This window comes from Ahaetulla prasina, chromosome 10 (genome assembly GCF_028640845.1).
Source record: "Ahaetulla prasina isolate Xishuangbanna chromosome 10, ASM2864084v1, whole genome shotgun sequence".
NCBI classification, from domain to species: domain Eukaryota; kingdom Metazoa; phylum Chordata; class Lepidosauria; order Squamata; family Colubridae; genus Ahaetulla; species Ahaetulla prasina.
The window spans coordinates 12671305-12694913 of NC_080548.1; the positions used below are offsets into that span (position 1 = coordinate 12671305).

Below are 23609 nucleotides of genomic sequence, written 5' to 3' on the forward strand. Positions count from 1 at the left end.
TTAACGATCTTGGCTTTAAGTTATATTGTTGGTGAGGTTCAGCCTAAGGACTTCTTTGTTACTTCTGCAGTCCATGGGATGCATAACAGTCGCCTCCAGCACCACAGTTCAAAGACCTCCACCCTTCTCCTATCTGTCTTTTTCAGAGTCCAAGTTTCGCAGCCATAAGTAGCAATTGGAAAAAATTTACTGCGTTAACTAATATGCATTCAGTTTTGAGGATGATTTCTTTACTCTTCCAGGTGTTATTCATGCCAGACATTGCAGTTCTTCCAAGTGCTATATGTCTTCTAGTCTCAGGGCTGCAAGTCACTGCTTTGGTCAATTTTAGAGCCCAGGAAGATGAAATCCTTTACTGTTTTGATGGTCTTGTTGTCAGTCTGCACTTTTAATCTGTGTGTTCTCTGCACTTGTCATTATCATTATTTTCTTGATGTTATTAAGGTGCAGTCCAACTTTTTCAGTTTCATCTTTGAATCTCAGGATTAACCACTTTAGATCTCCCTTGCTTTCCTTGAGGAATGTTGTACCGGCATCATCTGCATATTGGAGACTGTTGATATTCCTATCACTGATCTTAACCCTAAATTCCTCCAAATGTGCATTTCTCGTAACTATTTCAATGTACATGTTGAACAGTATCACAGCACATAAAATCATCAACAAAAGTGTGGAATGGAGGGAGCGGATGGGGGAGGGGAAATGGGACTAGGTTTTAGTTAGTTAGCCGCTTCCTGTGTTAAGCTGCCCCAGTGATGCCAATGCAAAGCTCAGGTTATTTCTATCATCAGAACTCCCAGATGCAGGCTGGGGAATTCTGGGAATTTCAGTCTTGAAGTTCCTAAGTTTGAGAAACGCTACCTTCTTAGAGCAAAGGGGTAAATTCACGAGCCAGGGTTACTAATCACTACATTTGCCTGTTTCGCTCTGGGAGTTCAACTGCATCTCCACAGGATGATAAATGCAGGTAGTCCTCGACTTACGGCCACAATTGAGGCCAACATTTGTTGTTAAACGAGACACTTGAGTTTTGCCCCATTTTACGATATTTCTTGCCACCGCTGTTAAGTGAAACACCGCCGTTGATAACACGGTTGTTCAACGAATCTGGCTGCCTCATTGCCTTTCCTTGTCAGACGGTCGCAAAAGGAGATCACATGACACACACACACACCGACACTGCAACTGTCATAAAGAACTTGTCAGTTGCCAAGGCTCTGAATTTTGATCACCTCATCATGCGGGGGATGCTGCAAATTCTGAACTGTGAAAAAAAACGGATATAAATCAAAGAGATTCAGTGCTGTTGTAACTTTGAACGGTCACTAAATAAAACTCTCGCAAGCCGATCAACCACCTGTACTTTTGAAGCCCATTTCTCAAAGTCTCCTTGTTCCATAGCGCCCGGTCGGTATAGGTAGTCATAGCAACAAGCCACCTTCTGCCCGCACAGCAACCGCGGGCTGTGACGCAATTCCGAGCGAACGGATCTTTTGGACTACCCGTCCCCCATACTGATGCCCGATTGGCTGAGCCACCCGACTCCATCCTCCCACCCCCTTCGCAGGATTGGTCGGGAAACGAAGCCCGCGAGCCACCGTTGGCTGGATTTTCCTTCTCTTCTTTTTTTTTTCCCCTCTCCTCTCGCCTCTTTCGCTTTCTCTTCGGGCCCCGCCTCAATTATTACTGCGCGTCACGCAGCCCCCCCCTCCACACTCCTGCGCTTCCCGCGCGAAAGGGGGAAGGCGACGCCCTCAAAAGCCGAGAAGGAGAGAGAAAAGCTGGAACGTCTGCCGTTTGGGCGCCTGCGCGCGCCTGCCCTTGCCGCGGTGCACGCCGGGATACCGAGCCGCGCTCTGTAAGGCCAGGCTGGAGGAGTCAAGATGGACGCAGGCTTTTTTCGCGTAAGTGCTGAGGAGGGAGGAGGCCGGCTGGGGCGGGTGCGACGGGGAAGCTAAGGCGGGGAGCCGAAGGTGGCTCCAAGCGATCCGAAGCGAGGCCGCAGCCTCCTCAGGGTGGCCGGCGTAGCTGTGTCGTCGCTTTCCTTCCCTCCCCCGCGTTCCTGCCAGGAGCCGAGTAAAGAAAATGGCGGCGGAGGCGGCGACTCTCCTCAGCGCGCGGTAGAAACTGAGGAGAAAAGACGGGGTTGTCTTCCCGGCACGCCTCATGCCGTCCCCTTCGAGTCGGCCCGTGCGTTTTCTTCCGGCCTCTTTCCTCTTTTTGCCGCCAGTTATTTTGAGGCCTAAGCGGAGGGGCCTGTTCTTTCTTTCCTCCACCAGCTGCAGCCTTCCTCAACCTGAGCGCCCTTCTGCCGGGACAGACTGGAGGGTCCATTACTCCCGGCCAGGAAACGCATTAGATTGAGAGAGCTTCCCGTACTTTTTAGGGCCTTTTTGTTTTTTTAACCCCGCCATTCACGCAGCACTCCCGAATTCCGTAATTAACGTTGCCATTTATTACAAAACGAAACGCCGTTATTTTATTATTTGAGTGGGAGGCTTGGCGTATTCGATAATTTAAGGGTGTGCCTTTTTGTAATAAAACTACTCTGATTGACTCCAAAGCCTCAATAATTTGTGTGTGTGTGGGGGAAATTGTTTCTAATTTCTTTAGTGAAGAAAATTGTGTTACAGAAACTGCAAATTTTCCGATTCGAAAACAAGTCGGCTTAAAGTCAGCTTGTTTACACTGAAAACTTAAAAGTGTAGCTAGTTCTGTTTTGTAAGTGCTGCTAAACCTTGTCGGGGGAAGAGAAACGGTAACTTAGTTCAGAGTCACAAATTTTACAGTCTTGAAATCAAAGTGAGAGGTAGAAAACCAGTGTTATCAGTTCAGTGAAAAGCCTCTAAACAACATGTGAGAACTTGATCAGCTTTTCTCTGGCAAGATGTCCTCAAAATGTCTTAAGAATGTTTTGGTTTGGAGAAAGCTGGTGTAAACTTACTAAACAAAGCTCTACAGCAACAGTTAATATTACTGAATTTGGACTGATAACATCTAGTTTGTGAGTAAACTTTAGGTTAGACATAACACTCAAATTAATCCTACCTCACTTGGTTGGTGTTGTAGGCATAAAGTTAGGAAGCATGCCTATATGAACTGGTGGCACAGTGGTTAGAGTGCAGTACTGCAGGCAACTTCTGCTAACTGCCTGCAATTTAGCAGTTCAAATCTCACCAGTTTGACTCAGCCTTCTATCCTTCTGAGGTCAGAAAAATGAGGACCCAGATTGTTGGGGGCCAATATGCTGACTCTGTAAACCGCTTAGAGAGGGCTGTAAAGCACTATAAAGCGGTATATAAGTCTTAAATGCTGTTGCTATGCAGATTGCCTTGAGCACTGTGAGAAAAATGGTTGTGAGTAGATGATAATCAGTTTGGGGTATTGCTAGTTTATGACTGCAACTGGCATGCTGTAGTACTAAAGTGCATTGCTGCTTGCTTTCTAGAACAGTAAAATCGACAAAAATAATCCCCAAATGCTGGGATTACAATTTGTCTTTTGCAGGCATTGATACTTTGTGGTTGATCTATGGCATGCATACTAAAAGTCAGCAGCCTTTCTTGTATACTGAAGTTGGATATCAAGCATATCACTGGTCAGATTTGACCACAATGGGTTATATAACTGTATACTTCATGTTATGTAAGTGGCAGTTGGCCTGTGGAATGGAAGGAGTGTTGACCCATGCTTAGCATTGCTGGAATCCCTTCATGCTGGTCTGCACATTTCCTGCCCTACAACTCTGCCCAAACCGTATTGGTGCTTTCATTATTAAGCAGAATAGGAGAAAGAATGAATTAAACATCCCATATAAACCTGAAAATGTTTGGTTAAATTAAATAAATAAATTTCGAAGCAAGAACAGTAACAACTAAAAATAGAATCTGAACACTGAAATTTATTCTGTGAAAAACAAATGTATTACTTACATTAAGTCACCTAAGCTTTATCTAAGGCAGCGGTTCTCAACCTGTGGGTCGGGACCCCATTGGGGGTCGAATGACAATTTGCCAGGGGTCGCCTAAGACCATCGGAAATATGGGAAGTATACTTGCGAGTCGAAGAATCGTGCTCCAATAGTTGACTCCACAAGCCAGCTGCAGGCTCTTCAAATCGCTAGCTGAATTCTGCTTCAGGTGCGATGAATTAAAAAAGAGAAATCTTTGCTCTGATGTCTCCCTCTCAAGCCAGCTGCAATCACTCCCAATCGCTAGCCTAATCTGGCTTCAGGCGCGATAAACTTAATAGGGGATGAGTCTCCGCTTTAATGCCTCCGTCCTCAAGGCAATCGCAAGCCGTTCAGATCGCTAGCCAATACGGCTTCAGGCGCGATAAATTCAAAACGAAAATAATTTTATGGTTGGGGTCACCACATCGTGGGGAATTGTATTAAAGGGGTCGCAGCACTATAAAGGTTGAGAACCACTGATCTAAGGAATCAGTTGGTTTTGACAATGCATAGCTCCTCATTCTTTCATATGCACAAATGTTATTTTTCTTAGTTTGCAAATTTTTGAAAGTAAATCTCAGTTTAACAGAACATTTAACCTCTAATTCTTTTTAAGTATTGTTTCTCCCATTTTAATTATGTGTAACTGTTCATTGGAATTGTTTTTGTCTTCATATTTTAATATTTTGATATTTAGGAGCACTAGTTGATGTGGTTAAGGCATCAGGCTGGAAACCAAGAAACTGAATTCTGGTCCTGCCTGAGGCATGAACCACCTGGGTGATTTTGTACCAGTCACTCACCCTCAGCCTAGGAAAGAGGCAGTGGCAAATCACCTCCAAAATCTTGCCAAGAAAACTGCAGCAACTTGTTAGACAGTCACCCAGAGGCCAAAATTGGCTTGAAGGCACCACCAAAAAACACAATTGTACTTTAGTCTTTTGATTGTTGCAGTTACGAATAGAGTAAATAAATTAAGGTAATGATACTACAAGTGAACAATTCATTGTATGTGGGTGTATATTTATTTGTACGATGCTTTAATTCAGAATTGTTTGATTTCTGAGAGTTTGTATGATCTGATTTTCTTAAGACATAGCTTATAGTTGACAAGCCAGAAGGTTTATGCAAAGTGTTTTGGAAACAGTGGAGTTGAGAACAAGATTTTTGTCTTGAAACTGGTTGCACAGTAGTCATCAAGCACCACAATGGAGCTCAAAGTTTCTGTTGCTAAGCAAGACAATTGTTAAATGAATAATGACCCATTTTATGACAAGTGTTTGCTTGTCATAAGCCAGGTGGGAAAGTTGCAAATAGTGATCATATCACTCCTGGACAGTGCAGTTGTCATAAATACATATCAGTTGTCAAACACCTGAATTTTAATCACTTGATCTTAGGGGTGCTGCTACAGTCTTAATGTGAAAAATTGTCATAAGTCACTTTTTTCAGTGCCCTTGTAACTAAGTCACTAAGTTGAGGACTATATGTAATCAAATTATTTTATTCTTACAGGGTACAAGTGCAGAACAGGATAACCGCTTCAGCAACAAACAGAAGAAGCTGCTAAAGCAACTGAAATTTGCAGAATGCCTTGAAAAGAAAGTATGTTTATGTTATATTTAATGAATTTATTTTTAATAGACATTTAACACCTACAGCTGTTGCTGTTCAAGTCAGTAGACTTACTTGGAATTTTGAGAGTCATGATGTAATAGAATAACTACATATAGAAGACGAATTAGGGTTCAAGTTGCAGTGTATATATTTCCATTTCCTTTGGAACACTTTTCTATTTTGAATCTACTCTAATCCAGATTGCCTATAACAGAAAGTAATTCGATGTATCTGAAAGACCAAGAAGCTAAGAATAGAGCAGAAGGGAAGTCCCCTCCCAAACAAAAAATCCATTTCTCCTATTAACTGGTGATGATCAAAGAAAAAAAATGGCTGGGGCCACTTCAAATCACAGCATGGAGTTTAATATGCCACCGTCTGAATAACAGCATCTCATTTCGGAAGAAAAAGAGTAAAATATTTTTAATTTTTTTAAATGGAAAGGAACGAATTTCATTACAATGATGTCCATGGGCAGTATGCAGATTTTGAAGTTGCAGTTAATAATTTTTGGAAGAATTGTTTCTGTTTAGGAAAATTCTAACGATCACTACAGATAGTTAGATGACATTAAAAGATTTTAATAAAATGTAAGAAAGCTACTAAGAATCATCTCAAACCACATTGATTTGTGCATATACACTGTACATATCTATGTATATCTGTGTATTGTTGCACAGCAATACATTACAATTACGTAATACTGGTATGTATGGTGTATTAGTAAAAGCCTCCTTATTTTTTTCCAAAACTGTTGGACATGAGTTTTCCAAAACTGTTGGAATTTTCCAAAACTGTTGGACATGAATTTTTTTCCAAAACTGTTGAACATGAGTGAGAATAAATGGAAGTGAATATATCTGGACAACATGACAATGCAGCAAGTTGACCTGTGCTGCTTTTTGCTATATCAAGATTTTACAGTAGTAATTACAATATCAAGCAAGGTATATCTTAACATTCTTTATCTCATTCTGTAGGTTGACATGAGCAAGGTAAACCTGGAAGTAATCAAGCCATGGATAACAAAGAGAGTAACAGAAATCCTTGGATTTGAAGATGATGTAGTAATTGAGTTTATATTCAATCAGTTGGAAGTGAAGGTAATAATTTTGCTGTGGTTGTTTTTCGGTATACGTAATTGTATTGCATAATTATTCTGTATAAACTGAAATTTTTCTGTCAAAAAACCAGTTGAAATTAGGAGGGGTTTTGTTGCAATGCATATTGTGAATAATTCACTTTGTAAAACATTTGTTACGGTTGACAGTTATAGTGAAGGTGCATAGTATGCAAAACTGCTCAGGTGAAAAATCAGACTTACTGTGTTGATTTTGCTGTTACATGTTAAGCTACTTTGACAGCAATTTTCTAATGATGATGTGATTTATGATTTAAAAGGCCTGAACCAAAATGGAAGTTATTCCTTGCGTCTGAAGTATAGCACCATCACCTTATTAGGTCACAGCAGAGTGAGTGTCCAATGTCGCTCTGACCAACTCCCTTGATGATGCAGTGTGTGTTTGGAGGTGAGTTGTGTAAAGTGGCCGAACCAAAGACAGAAAGCATCCAACAGAAAGAAATTGGGCAAAGCTTTACACTGCTCTTTAAATTGTTTTGAATTAAATCACATTAAATATAAAAAATGAAGTGCAGTTCTAAATTGGTAAGAGGCGTTCAGTGGAGACCTACTCTGTTTAGAACTATGTTCAGCTGGGATGGTGGGCTTAATATATGATTATAAAAGTACACTTCAATTTAATTTAGAAAGCTTAAAGGTTCAAGCTGTTTTTCACTGAAATCAGTGGCATGGCGCCCCTCTGATATCAGCGGAGCTGGACTGCACCACTGGAATACAGCTAATTGATAGTGAGATATACTATACAGCATGAACTGCGTAAATGAACTTGCGTTCATGATAAACAGTGTTTTATTTTGCACAGTCTGCCGCTGCATTCCAAGAGATAGTAAGAGTGTTTCTCTGAACCATTGGCAAAATGTTATTGTTCTAATATTCTCTATACTCAATCTTTCTTCCAAAGAATTCATCTTTGATTTGACTGAACAGTTGAAATTTCAACTGAGAAAGGTATTGATGTTTTCCTTAAAAAAAACATGCTATAATTTGAATGTAGGTTTTTATTTTAAGTATCCATATTTATAATCCCTTAATGTACTTTAATAGAAATTCTGTTGGGGAAGCTGGTTTAGGGGAATCAGATGAAGTATGAAATTGTGGTAGGAAGTAATTTACTAATATGTATTAATAAAATAAAACATAAGAGTGCAGTTTTAACTCCCCTTCATAAAAAGCATGATTTGAAGTTTAGAACTTTTTTAAAAAAACATTTATTTTCTTTGTGGTTGTGTACTCATTATTGCTTGTTCGTCTTTTGCAATTTAGATAAATGGTATAACATTAAACTCAAGGTGATTGAGTTGCAGTAGGGAGTCGGAAGCAAGCCAAGGGAACATCTTTCTCTACAGGGGACTTGGCGATTCCAAACCCCCCCAAAGTTCCAAGAAGAAAAAGAAGACACCTGGAATCTGTACTTGCTTTGTGCTGTTGAGCTGTGCTTGTTACATGGACCTTGTTGCTTTGACCAGCAACTTTAGAACTAAATTGCCCACCTGTACTGTGAACCCCACTTGACCTCTTAATCCTTTGTGGCCATCACATAATTGTTAAGAAAATGATGGCAGCTTTTATTCCATTAAATAGTTAGAGGAGGTTTAGTTTACTGATGGAAGTAAGAAAATGCATGCACAAATTCTTTTTCAGTATTCTTAGCAGGATTTCAGTGATACTGTAGATGATGATTCTGTAATATTCAGTGTACAGCTTCTGTCCATTGTATGGATAACTTAAAAGAATTTTTCAAGGATTGGTACCAAAGAATGCTGGGGGAAAATGTTTAGAAAGTGAATTTAGAAGAATCATACACCATCTATTATGATGCTGCTATGGCAAATTCATGGCCCTATGTTTCAGTGGCTGTACAGATCATACCTTCTTATGAAATCCACAAAGGATTAACAGGCCACTCTGAATGTAATGGTAAGGCAAGAGAATGTTGGTTATTTGTTAGGGCAGTTATTGAACAACTTTTAAGCAAAGTTTTGTTTTTTTTAAAAAAACAAAAAACTAATAAAATGAGTGTAATATGCTCTTGCCTATGGTAGAAGATTAAAGCAAAATAAAGAATAACTTGTCTGGGTTTGGTTTTTCAAATAACCTGTATTTCTTCCTGTCATATCTCTTTACAGAATCCTGATTCCAAAATGATGCAAATCAACTTGACTGGATTTTTGAATGGAAAAAACGCAAGAGAATTCATGGGAGAACTATGGCCACTGCTGTTAAGTGCTCAAGAAAACATTGCTGGTATTCCATCTGCTTTTTTGGAGCTGAAGAAAGAAGAAATAAAACAAAGACAGGTAGGATTATGTTAAGGGCAGGTTATGGGTTTAAATCTACATCTGAAGAATGATTGATAGAATAGAATAGCTCTGGAGAAATATTTGAAAAATTAGTATATGATCTGAAAATCTATAATAATTTGGTGAAAATGTAAGAGAACAAAGTGGATAGACACTAATTATTGAGCTGCTGTATCTTAGAACTTTTTGGTTACTAAACACTTGACTGCTAAAAAGATTTTTTAAAAGATGTGAACACTAGAAACATTTGAAGACATGAACAATTAATTTTTATTGTATGCATAAAATCTACAAAAAGATGGTCTGATTGCCTGCCGAACAGTCTTCATTTCTGCTGTGAAGAACGGGATTTGGTTTTGCGTAGTTTTTAGTCATGGGTTTTTGAAGCCAAGGTGCTTAACTATCTCAGTTGTATGATAATCTTTTTTTTAATTAAACATTACACATTTTGCCAAATAAAACGTATGGGATAGGGTAAATTTCCTTTTATTATTTGTCTTTAAACTTTTGGAGGTACTAATAAGATGTTAAGAGTACATCTGAAATATACAATAATGTCACAGTTCTATTGAATATGTACAATTGTTTTGGAAAAAAAATCGTAATAAAAATAAAATTAAAAAAGATGTTAAGAGTACAACAAAATGCTGTTATTTTTTTGTAGTTTACTATAGTGTGCACTATCTTTGTGTTGTTTGCCACCCAGGGATTTTATTTGTTCTTGCCAATTTTAATTATTCTTACCAATCTTCTGACAGAAAATCAAAAGCACTTCTTTACATTTTCATGTATTTATTATGTTCCTGCTGGGATTATAACAGTATAAAAACTTTAATTTCAACAAAGGTGTATGATGCCTGGTAATAGAAAGTTTGCCCATTCCACCTTCCTAAGCTGAGTTCTGCAGTATCACAGATCTCCTGACACAGGGTCATTACATGGATGACAGAAGAGGAAGGAAAGCAGACTTTATGAAGTTGCTGAATTACAACTCCCCAAAGCCTCAGCTAGCAGGATCAGCCTAGAGAGTTGCATTCTTTAAAAAATTGGGGTGTGTGAGTCTCGGTATGTGTGTTTGTGTGTGAGAGAGAGAGACAGAGAGAGGGAATAAAAATAAAAATGCCTGGCACTGTTAGTAATGTAAGTAGAGTAGGATTCAACTTTTTGTGTGTACCTTTTAATTAAAAAAATGTTGGTATTTGCTGTTTCAGATTGAACAGGAAAAATTAGCTTCAATGAAGAAACAAGATGAAGACAAGGATAAACGAGACAAAGAAGATAAAGAGAACAGAGAAAAGCGGGATCGCTCTCGGAGCCCCAGAAGGTGATATTTATTTTCATGTTGGCTCTGAGCATGTCTTAAAGATGTTGGTAGAGCAATTATGCACAAAAACTTGTTTTTTAATGAATATGCCGTCTTAACGCTTTGCTGTCTAAATTTTGTGGTTGAAGTGCATTTTTGCCTTGCTTTGCTTGCTGCAGGTATTTAGCTGAACACATGAAAGAATCAAGGGTTTGCCCCATATAGATTGCATCCAGCCACCCAGTTCCTTTACCCTAACTAGGCATATTGAACACAAACTTACAAACTTCTGTACTGGGACTTTTGATAAGGCAGGGCTCCAACTCTTTGATGGACTTTAAGGGCCTTCATCCCAAGTACTTTCAGGCTTCCCCAGAGACAGTACTCCGCACAGGCAGATAGGAAGGAAAGGGCCTGCCTACATGGCATCACCTCATCACATTTTCAGTCCTTACAGTTATAAACGAAATGTCTTCAGAAGGTTACTGACTGCAGTAATTTTACCTTTTCAGGTCAGCAGTCAAAATAGAAGGTTAGGGATATCCATGTGATAAAGGTTCTTTATCACATGCATGTTAGGATGAGCATATTTTTTTAGATCTATCCTAAACTAAATTTACATTTGTCTAGACGCAAATCAAGATCTCCTTCCCCTAGAAGACGCTCATCTCCTGTTAGGAAAGAGAGGAAACATAGCCATTCTCGATCACCCCACCACACAGCCAAAAGTCGCAGTGTTACACCTCCACCAGTAAAAAAAGAAGAGACACCAGAACCAGAACCTTCCATGAAAGTGAAAGAAACATTGATCCAGGAGGCCACATCTACCAGGTAACACCACAGATAATTAATTCTTTTCCTCCTGGTTTTGTAATGTTGATTATGTTAAATCAATGAAATTAGATGTTATGTGCACTGTTTATTTTTTATCCTTAGGGCTTCTGAAATACTAGTTGCTAAATATACTGTTATATAACATAGTGTGTTCTAAAATAGCGACACAGTGAGTGTTATATCATCCTTCCGCTAATATAATCTTCGTAATTTATTTTAACAGCGATATCTTGAAAGTCCCTAAAATTGAGCCCATGCCAGATACCAAGGAAATATCTCCAGAAAGAGTTTCCAAAAAGGAAAGGGAAAAAGAAAAGGAAAAGGTTCGTCCAAGATCTCCATCTCGATCTAGGTCAAGATCAAAGTCTCGATCACGTTCCCCATCTCATTCAAGACCAAGAAGACGTCATAGATCACGATCTAGGTTAGCTAGTTCAAATTCTTTCTGAAAATAGCTCACCTTATATCTAACTGTTAACCATTGTAAGTGTATGTCACCTTGTTAATAATAACTGAGAATATTAAATATATGAAGCCTTAATGTGTCCATTTCTCTATTCTCAAATGATCCTCTTGGGTTTTTTATAATCTTTCATACTTACATTAGCCTTTCTTGATGCATATTATCATAAAGCAGTTCCCTTTCTGTGCTACACAAAGTAAACATCTAGACTAGTTTGTAGTTTTGACATGTAGGCAGGTGCTATTGCTCTTCCTTCCCTTGGAAACATTGCAAACATTCAGTTCTATAATGGGTTCAGTATCTGATTTTTTATCATTTGTACGATTAGATCTTATTCACCAAGGAGGCGGCCTAGTCCAAGAAGGCGCCCATCTCCTCGGAGAAGAACCCCACCGAGACGTATTCCACCTCCACCCAGGCATAGAAGAAGCAGATCTCCTGTGAGGCGGTAAGAATTTTGGAGTTTAGAGGCAACAGTCACTAACACTGAAACCTTTTGGGACTGTCCTATCCTGATCCTTGTTAGATCTTCACTCCAGTTTCAGCAATTATACTTCAGAGAACACTGAAGTAGGAAGAAGCTATGCTACATTTTTGTTGCTTCTTATGCTACCCACAGCTCTCTGGGTTTCAGGGAGAAGATAGCAGAAAATACGTTTCAGGTTGGCTTGAAAACATGAGTTTAATTATGCTTAAAATTCTGATAGAAATAGGTCTGCTTTGCAACAATTCTGTTAGGGAAACAGGGCTATGAATTTTTATTGTACTTTTCATTTATTATTAAAACTTTCATGTCACCTATATTGAAAAATTGTCACCTTACAAATTAAGTCCTTTTTTTTTTTCCTTGTTCATGTTTTAAACTGATATATCAGTTTAGTTGGAAATATATTTGTGGCTATGCAGGAGGGCTTTCAAGGAAGAAAACGAAGATTGTTTAAAACTCCTTCTCTGGCTTATTATGGGCCCATTTTCTACTGTTGCTGGTACTGACATTTGTAAAGCTGAGACAGACAAAACAGCAGTTGAATATCCTTAGTAGAATTATAACAAGTACAGTTCATAGTCATATGGCCTAATGAGTATTGCTCAGGGGAGGGTCCCCTCCCTCCCCTCCCTGTTCTTGGGAATTCTACAATCAAGAGTGAAGTCAATGACTAGATGAGAGCAACAGGACTGACCACAATTTTGGTCAGGATTCTGTAGGTCCTCCTTTAAATGTAATGTGATGAATTCAGCTTAGTTACTGACTCTAGATGTGTTTGTCTGGATGTTTCATGTTTGGAAAAGATCAGCTATTTTTCAGTTCCCTTATTTTGAGTGATTTTTACCAAGAATAAAAACATTGTGTAATATGTTAAATGTGCAGATTATCTCGTTCTTAATCCAGAAACTTTCACCATTACTAAGTGGTATTTAATCTATAAGGTGATGCAACCAATAGTTCTGCATAATGTAGAAAATGAACATTCTGTTATTGGAACTATCGTATTAGGAGTTAGTAAAATATTTCTGAAACTGCAAGGCAGATCAATCATCAGACTAAGTTTAGAGCATATTTAATATCAAATTTAATGTTTTAGGAGGAGGAGATCATCAGCATCAATATCAGGAAGTAGTTCATCCTCATCGTCTTCACGTTCTCGATCACCGCCAAAGAAACTGCCTAAGAGAGTTGTCTCTAGCCCTCCTCGGAAAACAAGAAGGCTTTCTCCTTCTGCAAGCCCCCCAAGGCGAAGACACCGACCATCCCCACCTCCAAGTCCTCCCCCCAAACCCCGCAGGTCACCAACACCACAGCAGTCTAATCGTACAAGGAAAGCCCGTAGTTCTGTTTCTCCCAATAGGACTTCAGGTAAGTGGAAGCACTTTTGAAAATATTTCAAGCCATTTGGACAATGTTTTTAGCCTCAAATGCTTCTGTATTAAACCGCTTAACTAGCTATTTATTACCTAACTTTGAAAGAAAACTACAATCTTTCCGTAAGATCTGATTTCAAGGCTGGAACTTACTATGTAGAATTGACCAGGAAATTACCATATTTTGGGGAGTATAAGATGCTATAAGGCACACCTACCTTTTTGGGGAAGGAAAACAAGAAAAAAAATATCTGCCCCTGCCTCTGAGCAATTTGCCTCATTGCAAACAGCCTGCTTTAGTTTCATTTTCATTTCAGCATAGCCTGATTAGCACAAGAAAAAAGAAATCTTGCCTCCTAGCAATTTGTCTCCTTCCAGCAAACAGCGGAGGCAATAGGCAATGGCAATCCCTGTAGCCTGAAACAGCTGAGGGTCGGGAGGCCGATCCAACCAATCAACTGCTTGTGCTAATCAGGTTGTGCTGAAGCTGAAATGGGCTGTTTGCTGCAAGGAGGTAAATTGCTAGGCTGCAGAAACCAAAGGGTGGGGGCCAGCGGGTGGGTGTGGCTACATTCAGTGTATAAGACGCACCCAAATTTTCACCCTCTTTTGGGGGGGGAGGAAGGTGTGTCTTGTACTCCGAATAATACAGTAGTCCTTTTCTGCATTTTAGTTACTTGATTTGTGTGTCACATTTTTTGTAATTTGATGATATATGTAGACTTTCTCTTAAATATTTACAATTTTTAATAAGATGACTTGCATAAGAATCATAAATACTTTTACATGACTATGATATCAATGAGTTTTAAATTTTGTTTACTTTTTTCTTCTCAGCACCTAAACATAAAAGTATTGAAAAGAGAGAATCTCCTTCACCTGCACCAAAAACAAGAAAAGTTGAATTGTCAGAATCAGGTAGGTTTCAGAATTGTCCTATATTTTCCAGTGTCTGTGATAATGAAAAGAGTTAACTGGAATTTGATCAGTTAGATCGGGGTAATCAACCTTTTTATACCTACTGGCCACTTTTGTATCTCTGTTAGTAGTAAAATTTTCTAATCGCCCACAAGTTTCACAGTAATGTGCCGTGTATCGTCGTCTGCGCATGCCTCTCGTGCATTATGGATTGGGTTTGTGTGGGGGGGCGCTGGCTACCAGCACTGCTTGTCTGTTACAGCTGGATGGTGTGGGGGGAGATGCGCGAGCTATTCTGGGATGAGGCTCTTGTTTTCACTCGCATTATAGCACCATTTAGTTTCACTTATGTAACATGAACTAAACTTAGGTGCAGGCTATACAAATAGTATATTTTCAGAAATTTAAATTGTCACGGGGAATTTTATGAAAACCAAATGAAAATGTTTTTAAATAATGCTATGAAATTTTTTTAAAAAGTCAAAGTTAAAAAAAAAAAGGAAAGTGCTTCAGTATCGGACAAAACCCCTACTGCCCACCATGAAAGCTGGAACACCCACTAGTGGGCGGTAGGGACCAGGTTGACTACCACTGAGTTAGATCCTAATACCCATTTTTGGTACAATTTAATTAAAATCAAAAGTAAGAACAACTCAACAATAGCAAAAGTTGCAACTGGATCTCAGTCATCATTTGATTTGCGTAGCTAAAAAGCCTAAAGCAGTGGTTCTCAACCTTTATAGTGCTGCGACCCCTTTAATACAATTCCCCACGATGTGGCGACCCCTTTAATACAATTCCCCACGATGTGGCGACCCCAACCATAAAATTATTTTCGTTTTGAATTTATCGCGCCTGAAGCCATATTGGCTAGCGATCTGAACTGCTTGCGATTGCCTTGAGGATAGATGCATTAAAGCGGAGACTCCTCCCCTATTAAGTTTATCACGCCTGAAGCCAGATTAGGCTAGCGATTGGGAGTGATTGCAGCTGGCTTGAGAGGGAGACATCAGAGCAAAGATTTCTCTCTTTTTTAATTCATCGCACCTGAAGCTGAATTTGGCTAGCGATTTGAAGAGCCTGCAGCTGGCTTGTGGAATCAACCACTGGAGCGCGATTCTTTGACTCGCAAGTATATTTCCCATATTTCCGATGGTCTTAGGCGACCCCTGGCAAATCGTCATTCGACCCCCAATGGGGTCGCGATCCACAGGTTGAGAACCGCTGGCCTAAAGGAACTGAAACTTATTTTTACATGTATACAAAGGAAGATCGCAGTCTGTATATATTGAATCTCAAAGTACTTTATTAATATGAACTATAATTGTTTCCTGCCTAATATTTAGAAGAAGACAAAGGTGGTAAAATGGCAGCTGCAGACTCTGTGCAGCAAAGACGACAGTACAGAAGGCAGAACCAGCAGTCTTCATCAGGTATGGTATTTTATGTTCTTTTGTACGTATACCTGAAATAAATTGATTATTATTTATTGGGGGTTTCTTCTCAGGTATAAACTGTAATTTGACATAGACTGGGATTTTTGTGTCCTGATGCAGTGGGACACTTAAGTTTTAGATACAAGCAAAAGTTTGCTTTTAGAGATAAGAGACAAAAAAAATGGAGGGAAATTTAGTAAAGCTTTGTTCGTTGCCCATGAATTCCAAATATATATTAATATATTAAAGCATTTCATAAAAATTACAATGTCTGATTTTCTTGGGTAGTGGAGAGTAAAAGTTTTATTCGATGCCTGTCTAGATTGTTTTCTGCATAAGAGGATATTGTGTTCTTGCTTGTCATTGCCGAGTGTTTTGGTCCTTCGAAGAAGCAAAGACTGAAAGTTCCTATTGAACTAGTAAAAATTCACAAGTGAAAATTATGTAAATAAATAGTTGTGATCCTCCTCTGCTCCCACTACAGCCTATAAAGTTCTGTATAACAAAGAACTTAAACAATCCTGAAAATATTGTTAGGAGTAGTTTCTCAATATTAAGCCTAATTTACAATTGTAGGGTAGACCAAGACTAAGCTTTAAATGGGCAGAAGCATTCCATTTTGCTTTTAAAATGGTTTATCAAAGCGTCTTGTATTTTTCAATACTTCACTAAATTTCTATATGATTTGAGCTGCTTGGCTTGGATCCTGTGGGGCAACTGAATAAATAATTGAATAAGTGTGCTTCCTTCCTTTTCTGCTTCTAGTCTGTAGGACAGAATACCCCGAATATTCTGCACTGCAAAGTTATATCGCTTTTTAATAACAATTATTTATTGTGGTTCAGATTCTGGTTCATCATCATCTTCTGAAGAGGAACGACCGAAAAAGTCAAATGTGAAAAATGGTGAAGTGGGTAGACGACGACGCCACTCACATTCTCGCAGCCCGTCTCCTTCTCCACGAAAGTGGCAGAAAGAATCTTCTCCTCGGTAACTTCTTGTTTTGTGTACAGGCTAATTTTTTTTTGTTACTGCTGGTTTTTTGATCATCTGATAAAAGCTACTGGAATTTCTGAATAGATTGCAGTGAACATAATTCAGTTCCTGACCCATTCACTCATCACTCTCAACCTATGGCTTTTCTGTTCATGGCTAGTTTTAAAAAACAAGCCTGTCTTGAGATATCATATTAAGCCCTAAAACCATGGTTTATAAACCGTAGTGCCTGAATTCATACCCTAATGAACCATTCCATGAATATAGTATGAACCCAGCTATCATGTGCAGTTTTTGCTTTCATTTTAGCTATCACAATTTTGCAGTTCTGTTCCAGTCTTCTCGGTTTCATCTATTATTATATAGTTTTGATAGCAACATAAAGGGTAGCTATTTATCTGATGAGTAAGGGATTTGTTGCGTGCAGTTAAGAGCCATTTTGCACTGCAGTGCAACGTATATTGTAACATCATCAGTTTTTGCCTGCTAATTGATCCTCACAAATGAATTTTTTCCTCCCTCCACTGCTGTCAGGATGCAGATGGGAAAGAGGTGGCAGTCACCAATTGTTAAAAGGTTGGTCAGCAGGTCATTCTGTTAAGAGTTAAACTTTAATGTGTTTTGGAGAATGGAGCATTTACTGCTGATCTGATCACAACCACATGTTTCCCCCTTCTAGAAAATACAGTAAAATAAGTAGATAACATAAATGGTTGTTCTTTTTCTGTAATTATAGCTGTGAGAGGGGAAAAAAGGTAAAATAATGAAAGTAGAATAATGGAAGAACCGATTAATTGATCTACTTAATGTTTACTAGATTGCAAAAGTGATTAAAATATATCCCTTAAACTTCCAGTCTTCATTGCTTCTATAATTTATTTAATCATTGACAGAAGCTTAAAAATAATAATTTTTAAAAACAAAAATGTGGAATGCAGTTCAGATATTAACAAATGCTGTAGTGAACCATAGTGAGGATCATAGGATTTATTTATTTTATATCCCACTTTTATTATTTTTTATTTAAAAAGCAAAATCTAAATTGGCACAGATAAATGACTACAAATTGGTCCTTGGCCATATCCATCTTCTCCCTAAAGGCAAAAGATCAAGATATTTTAATGAGAGGTGATATGTATTGAGATAAAAATGAGATAAAGAATATTGGACATATTTGGTTAAAATCTTCGTAGTTATATCGGACATTTTCCCTTATTGCTCAATGTCTCTGGTAGAGCTGTTGCATAGCAGGTCTGGGATCTGCCAGGAATGAAATGTTTAGTGGAGAGCTGCTACTTCTGTACAAGTTCCAGTATATTCTGATGGCCCTCATCAATGTGAGTAGGTCAGTTGCCAGCATAAGTAGTACTTGCTGAACAATGGAATTGGCAACTCCGTCGTTGATCGCTGTAATGTGCAGTATCATGTTAGCACATCAACCTACGCTAGCAGTTGCCATTGTTAGGTGAATTCTACATGGTTACAGTGTCCCATGTTCATTTGATCACCTTTTGCATCCTCTTGCCAGCTGCCCCATTGACTTTGTCAGAAGCTGGCAGTGGAGTGGCAGATGATGATCATGTGACCATGGCCGTGATTGCAAGCTGGATGCCACAATCATGTGACTTTAGGGGTGTGTGACAAGTCCCCCTCATTCAGTGCTATTGTCTATTTTGAAAGAAAGGCCTTGTGCAATAGAAGACATTCTAAATACCACCTTAATTGCCAAATATATGTCTTCCAAGTTTCAATTATACACTAGTTGCCTACTCAGGAAATCATGCATAAGACTATTTTGTTTTATCAGCAAGGGTAAGGTTTTCCTATCATAGAAGTCAGGCCCTTCCTAAAGCAGGAAACAATTTGGTAGTTTCCAGATGTCTTTGACTGCAGCTGTGACTTCTGACCACTGACTGATGGGTTGGGACATGTGGAACTATAATCCTAAAGCACCGTTTGATAATACTGTAACAGCAGTCTCTTAAGCACCCCCTTGCTCTTTCAAACTTACTGTTCTCTTTCCTTACAGTAGGAGGAGGCGAAGTCCCTCCCCGCCAGCAGCCAGAAGACGACGGTCTCCTTCTCCTGCCCCCCCTCCAAGACGTCGCAGGTCACCATCACCCCCACGACGGAGGTAATGTTGCATATTTATCGAAAATGCTAGTCCCTAAGCTGGAAATTGGGATATCCAGCTTCATAGCATGTATTGTAGTGTTTTCTTTTGGGGAAGGAACATTGTTCATTCAATGTGTGAACATTTTATAATACTGCTAATAATCCCTTCAGGATGACTTAAAGAAATTTTTTAAAATGCATACAAAACAACTAAAAGCAGATAAAGCCCTCACCTTTATAATACAAGATTTTAAAATATGTAGGAACATTTAGAAATTACTTTAGTCAACAGCTTTTAACAGGTGATTCTCAATATGTTTTTGCTGCGATACCTAAGTGCAATTGCAGTTAAGTGAAAATGTACCCTCTCCTCTATTTCACTGTATTTTTGTCCTTTCATTTTGTAATTTGCCTAGGTAACTTGGTGATTTGATCAATGTATTTATGTGCCTTCTTACTTCTTAGGTCTCCTTCACCACCCCCTCGCCGGCATTCGCCCACGCCCAGAAGATACTCTCCTCCCATACAGAGGAGGTATTCTCCTTCCCCTCCTCCAAAGAGGCGAACGGCATCTCCTCCTCCCAAAAGAAGGGCTTCTCCTTCTCCGCAGCCGAAGCTCAGAGTCTCTCGCTCTCCGCCACCAAAACAAAGAAGCTCTCCACCTGCAAAAAGACGTTCGCCATCTGCATCTTCCAAGCACAGGAAAAGTTCCCCTCCAAGCAGGTCCAACCGGGAACCCCGCTCTCCACTGCAGAACAAGCGGCATTCACCTTCCCCACAGCCTAGACCTTCACGGACCTCTGCCAGCCCCCCATTGTTGCGTAGGGGTCCTTCTTCATCACCTCAGCGAAGGCAGTCGCCATCTCCAACCTCTAGGCCCATCAGAAGAGTCTCAAGGACTCCGGAGCCCAAGAAGTCAAAGAAGTAAGCAAAACACATGTAACTGTTTTAGATCTGTGTTTTTCAGACTTCAGCTTTAAGAGGTGGCTGGGGAGCTTTGTGAGCTAAAAGTCCACACATCTTAAAATTGCCAGCTTTGAAAAAAACAGATCTAGATTGTTGAGCTACAACTGTAAGAGCTGTGGTGGCTCAGTGGTTATGATGCAGTGTTGCAGGCTAACTGCATTCCCACTGCCAGGAGTTTGATCCTGACTGGTTCAAGGTTGACTCAGCCTTCCACCCTTCCAAGGTTGGTAAAATGAGGACACAGATTTTTGGGGGCAATAGGCTGACTGTTGTAGGAAAACTGTTTCCTCAGTCAAGATGAGTGGTATTCCAGTATCCTAGGTATTAGGAGTAAAAACAAGGTGTTTGGTTTGTTTGTTTTTCACTTTGGAATCAATAAGCACTATAAAATTCACAACTGATTTGATTTTTCAACATTGATTTTACTGCCTTTTCTAGAAAGTATAATATGTTCTGCCTTCTTTCTAAGGGCTTCTCCACCAAGTCCCCATTCTGCAAGAAGGGGTTCTTCATCTAGGTCAGCTTCAGCATCCCCTGAACCGCCCCCCAAGAAGCATCCAGCACCTCCCTCTCCTGCTCGGTCAGCATCTCCTGCTCACTGGTCACCAGTAGCACCTGCAAAGAAGGCTAAAAGTCCAACTCCAAGCCCATCACCAGTACGAGTGAGTATCTTCTGTAAATTTATGAGGGTTCATTTGATCAACTCCCCTTTTAACTGGTTGGAACAATGGCTGAGATTATGCATCACTTTTAAGCTGTAATGCAAGGTTTGCTGAGTTCAGTTCACAGAATTTGTGAACTTACTCCAACTGCTGTATGACTAGCAGTTAAGTACATAGATCTATCTACTGGTGTGACAGACCAAATTCTGTGGACGTTGATGAGGAAAGGTCGGTAACTGGACCCCTTATGTGCATTTGATAGACAAACTTATTTTCAAGGTGAAAGTAAACAAAAGAGATGTCTCTCAAGACTCAGCTTGTAATTGTTACTTGCCATGTATGGGGTGGAGATGTAATTTTATAACATATTGTTTTAAATGATGGCTTGATCTTCCAGAATTCTGATCAGGAAGGAGGTGGTAAGAAGAAGAAGAAAAAGAAGGACAAGAAGCATAAAAAGGATAAGAAGCACAAGAAACACAAAAAGCATAAGAAAGAAAAGGCTGCTGTAGCTGCTGCAATGGCTGCTTTGACAGCATCTGCAGAGGAAGATCAAGAAAAAAATGTAGAACCCAAAAAGGTGAATATTTAGCCTCTGTTTAAATAAACGAGTGCTTTTCTTCATCTTTTAAGATTGAATATCAATATGGCTAAATATTTTAAGAATTCAGGGATTATATTGAAATCTATTACGATACTGCTCTTGCAGAGTTTAAGAATATTCTTTTTCTAGGAACATAGTTTGTGTTTGGTTTTGGAATCTATATAATTTGGGCGTTGATAGGTGACTTAACCTTAAAACCAATGTGCAAATTATGTCCTTCTCTGGTGTATTCGATGTTGAAATTACTAGCAGGAGTCCCTGCTAAAAGGCTGCTTGTTTCATGAAAGTTTCTACTCTCTGGCCAAATCTAACCCAGGCTCATATTCTGTAACTATAGAAGTAATTGCTGACTTTCCATTGCGTTAAGGAGACTGAGAGTGAAGCAGAAGATAACCTGGATGACTTGGAAAAACACCTGCGTGAGAAAGCTCTGAGGTCGATGAGGAAGGCGCAGGCATCTCCACCATCTTAGGATGAAGCAGCATTTGATTTCATGTAAATTTTATTTGGTTTATACTCAAGATTTCAATTTCAAATTGCTAAAATGTGTTTGAGCTTTAGACTTTAACATTGGTTGTAATAATTGCTAGGTTAAAGTTCACCGTGTTTATTAAAAAAAAGGGCATGGATCTTCATTACAAAACAAAAAAACATTTACAGTGTACTAGTGACCTTCTTTGACAGTTGACATGATTTTGTTAGAATTTTCTTAAGCAGCAAGGATCTTTTCCCCGCCCTATCCCTGTTCCTGTTCAATGGTTTAAAAGGGGGCCTGGCAAAACTTGACAGTTTCTCTAAAACGGGTGGGCAACTATGGCCCCTTCACGACCTGTGCACTTTAAAGCCCAGAATTCCTGAGCCAGCTAAAGTCCACAGGGCGCAAAGGGCCATGGTTGCCCATGCCTGCTCTAAAAGGTCATAGTACAAATGCTTACAACATTTCTATTGTAAATTCTTGCTCCAGATCTTTTGTGGTTTGTAGGCATGAGAAAGTCACTCTTGGCAAAGAATTATGTGGGAACACTTGCCAAACACCCAAGTTTCTCAGTGTTTCCTAATAATTTATGTTTAAAATTGGCACAACATATCTACTTTATAAACTTGCTTGGCAGAAGGCAGGGGGTTCATTATAATACGGTAAACTAATTTGGAACACTGGATTTTTAATTTGTATCTTTTTTTTTCTCTTATCCCCCTTCACCTTCTTTAAAAAAATACAGTTCCTGTGATCAAAAGTCTCGGCCAAATTTGGCATAAAATTTTGTTTTGTGGAATGTTGTTGCCCCATTCATAGTTTTCTTTCGTCTTGTTGAAGTCCTTTGGAATAGTATGTAAGTTTCAGAGTTGTGGTTTCTGAAAACCTGAAGGACCTGAGCTTTGGATATTGTCATGTTCACATTGGGGGTTTTATTTTGTTTCTGTTTTTTTAAACTAAAGCTATTACAAAGCTTGTGTATTAAACAAAATAAATTTCTAAATTTAAAGGATCTCCGCTTTCTGTTTCAATTTTTTCCCCTTCCCTTCTCATTTTTTAAGAAAATAATATTTATTATGTAGAGATATTGAGGGGTCCAATCCTGTTAATTGAAGTAAAATAATTTGCATGAAGGGGACTTCAAAGATGAGATATTTCTCTTCCTAGAAGAGCTTTTAAAAGATGGTGCCCCTCATCTAACACTCTTCGTATACTCTGCATATTGAAAGCTTCTGTGGGACCATGCATTTCCAAGAGATGGCACTTCCAAGCATACCTTTTCCTTGTCACACACACACACACCCCTCTATTCAAGCCCAATGGAGCAGGGACACAACTGCTTGTGAGGAACTTCTAACACAAGGGCATTTACATTCAGGTTGCTCTACACAACAGACTGACTTGGTTTCATAGGTGAGAAAGAGTTACTGGAGGAAGTTCTGAATCTCCTAGCTTCCTGACCCTCATCCTCCTTTCATTAAAACCCGATTTATGCATAAATATAAAAAGGCAGTGGATGAAGGAGATGACTCTTTTAGTGGAAAAGGAAAATGGTTCCAGTAATGGCTTTCTTATCTCATTTGTCTTCCTTATCTCTCTAACCATCTGCCAGTCCCCTCTTCACATCTTTCAATTTCCTGGTTTAGCCCCAAAATGGCTGTTCATTTACATCAAACTAAAATCCTTGAGTTATAGGACTTTATTATCTGTATGCTTCTGGATCACTTCCATGTGTCCTTTGTAGGTTAAAAGTGGCTAAACAACTTTGAGATATGTCCCAAATCATAAACATAAGCCCTAGTTTGTTCTCATGAATGGCTTGTTCAGAGAAAGAAGCCAATATCACTGATTTTGAATGCTAAATAAGTTTTCCCCCCCTCGCCCATTAAGATTTTGTGGGTGGGCCTAGAGACCCCAGGTTGATTGGGTTCAAATGACTTGTATAATTGTGTTCGTTACTGCCATGG

At 39.2% G+C, this 23609-nt stretch overlaps 1 protein-coding gene across 6 annotated transcripts; it reads left to right on the top strand.

Annotated features, from left to right (window-relative positions):
• The first annotated feature begins 1663 nt into the window (after positions 1-1663).
• On the top strand, positions 1664-22654 carry SRRM1 (serine and arginine repetitive matrix 1). Of its 6 annotated transcripts, none has more exons than XM_058195968.1 (17): positions 1664-1904; positions 5468-5557; positions 6550-6672; positions 8837-9007; positions 10222-10334; positions 10944-11144; positions 11371-11571; positions 11939-12058; positions 13194-13465; positions 14308-14388; positions 15735-15821; positions 16670-16814; positions 18850-18954; positions 19401-19859; positions 20371-20563; positions 20961-21143; positions 21505-22654. In XM_058195968.1, the coding sequence occupies exons 1-17, from the start codon at positions 1884-1886 to the stop codon at positions 21508-21510; spliced, it is 2571 nt and encodes an 856-aa protein (XP_058051951.1). In that variant the 5' UTR covers positions 1664-1883; the 3' UTR covers positions 21511-22654. The 6 variants fall into 6 exon arrangements, with proteins under 6 accessions (XP_058051951.1, XP_058051953.1, XP_058051950.1 ...); XM_058195967.1 differs by having other exon boundaries at positions 1665-1904; positions 21535-22654; XM_058195969.1 differs by lacking the exons at positions 1664-1904; positions 5468-5557 and adding exons at positions 6971-7098; positions 7612-7658 and having other exon boundaries at positions 21535-22654.
• Positions 22655-23609: the final 955 nt, after the last annotated feature.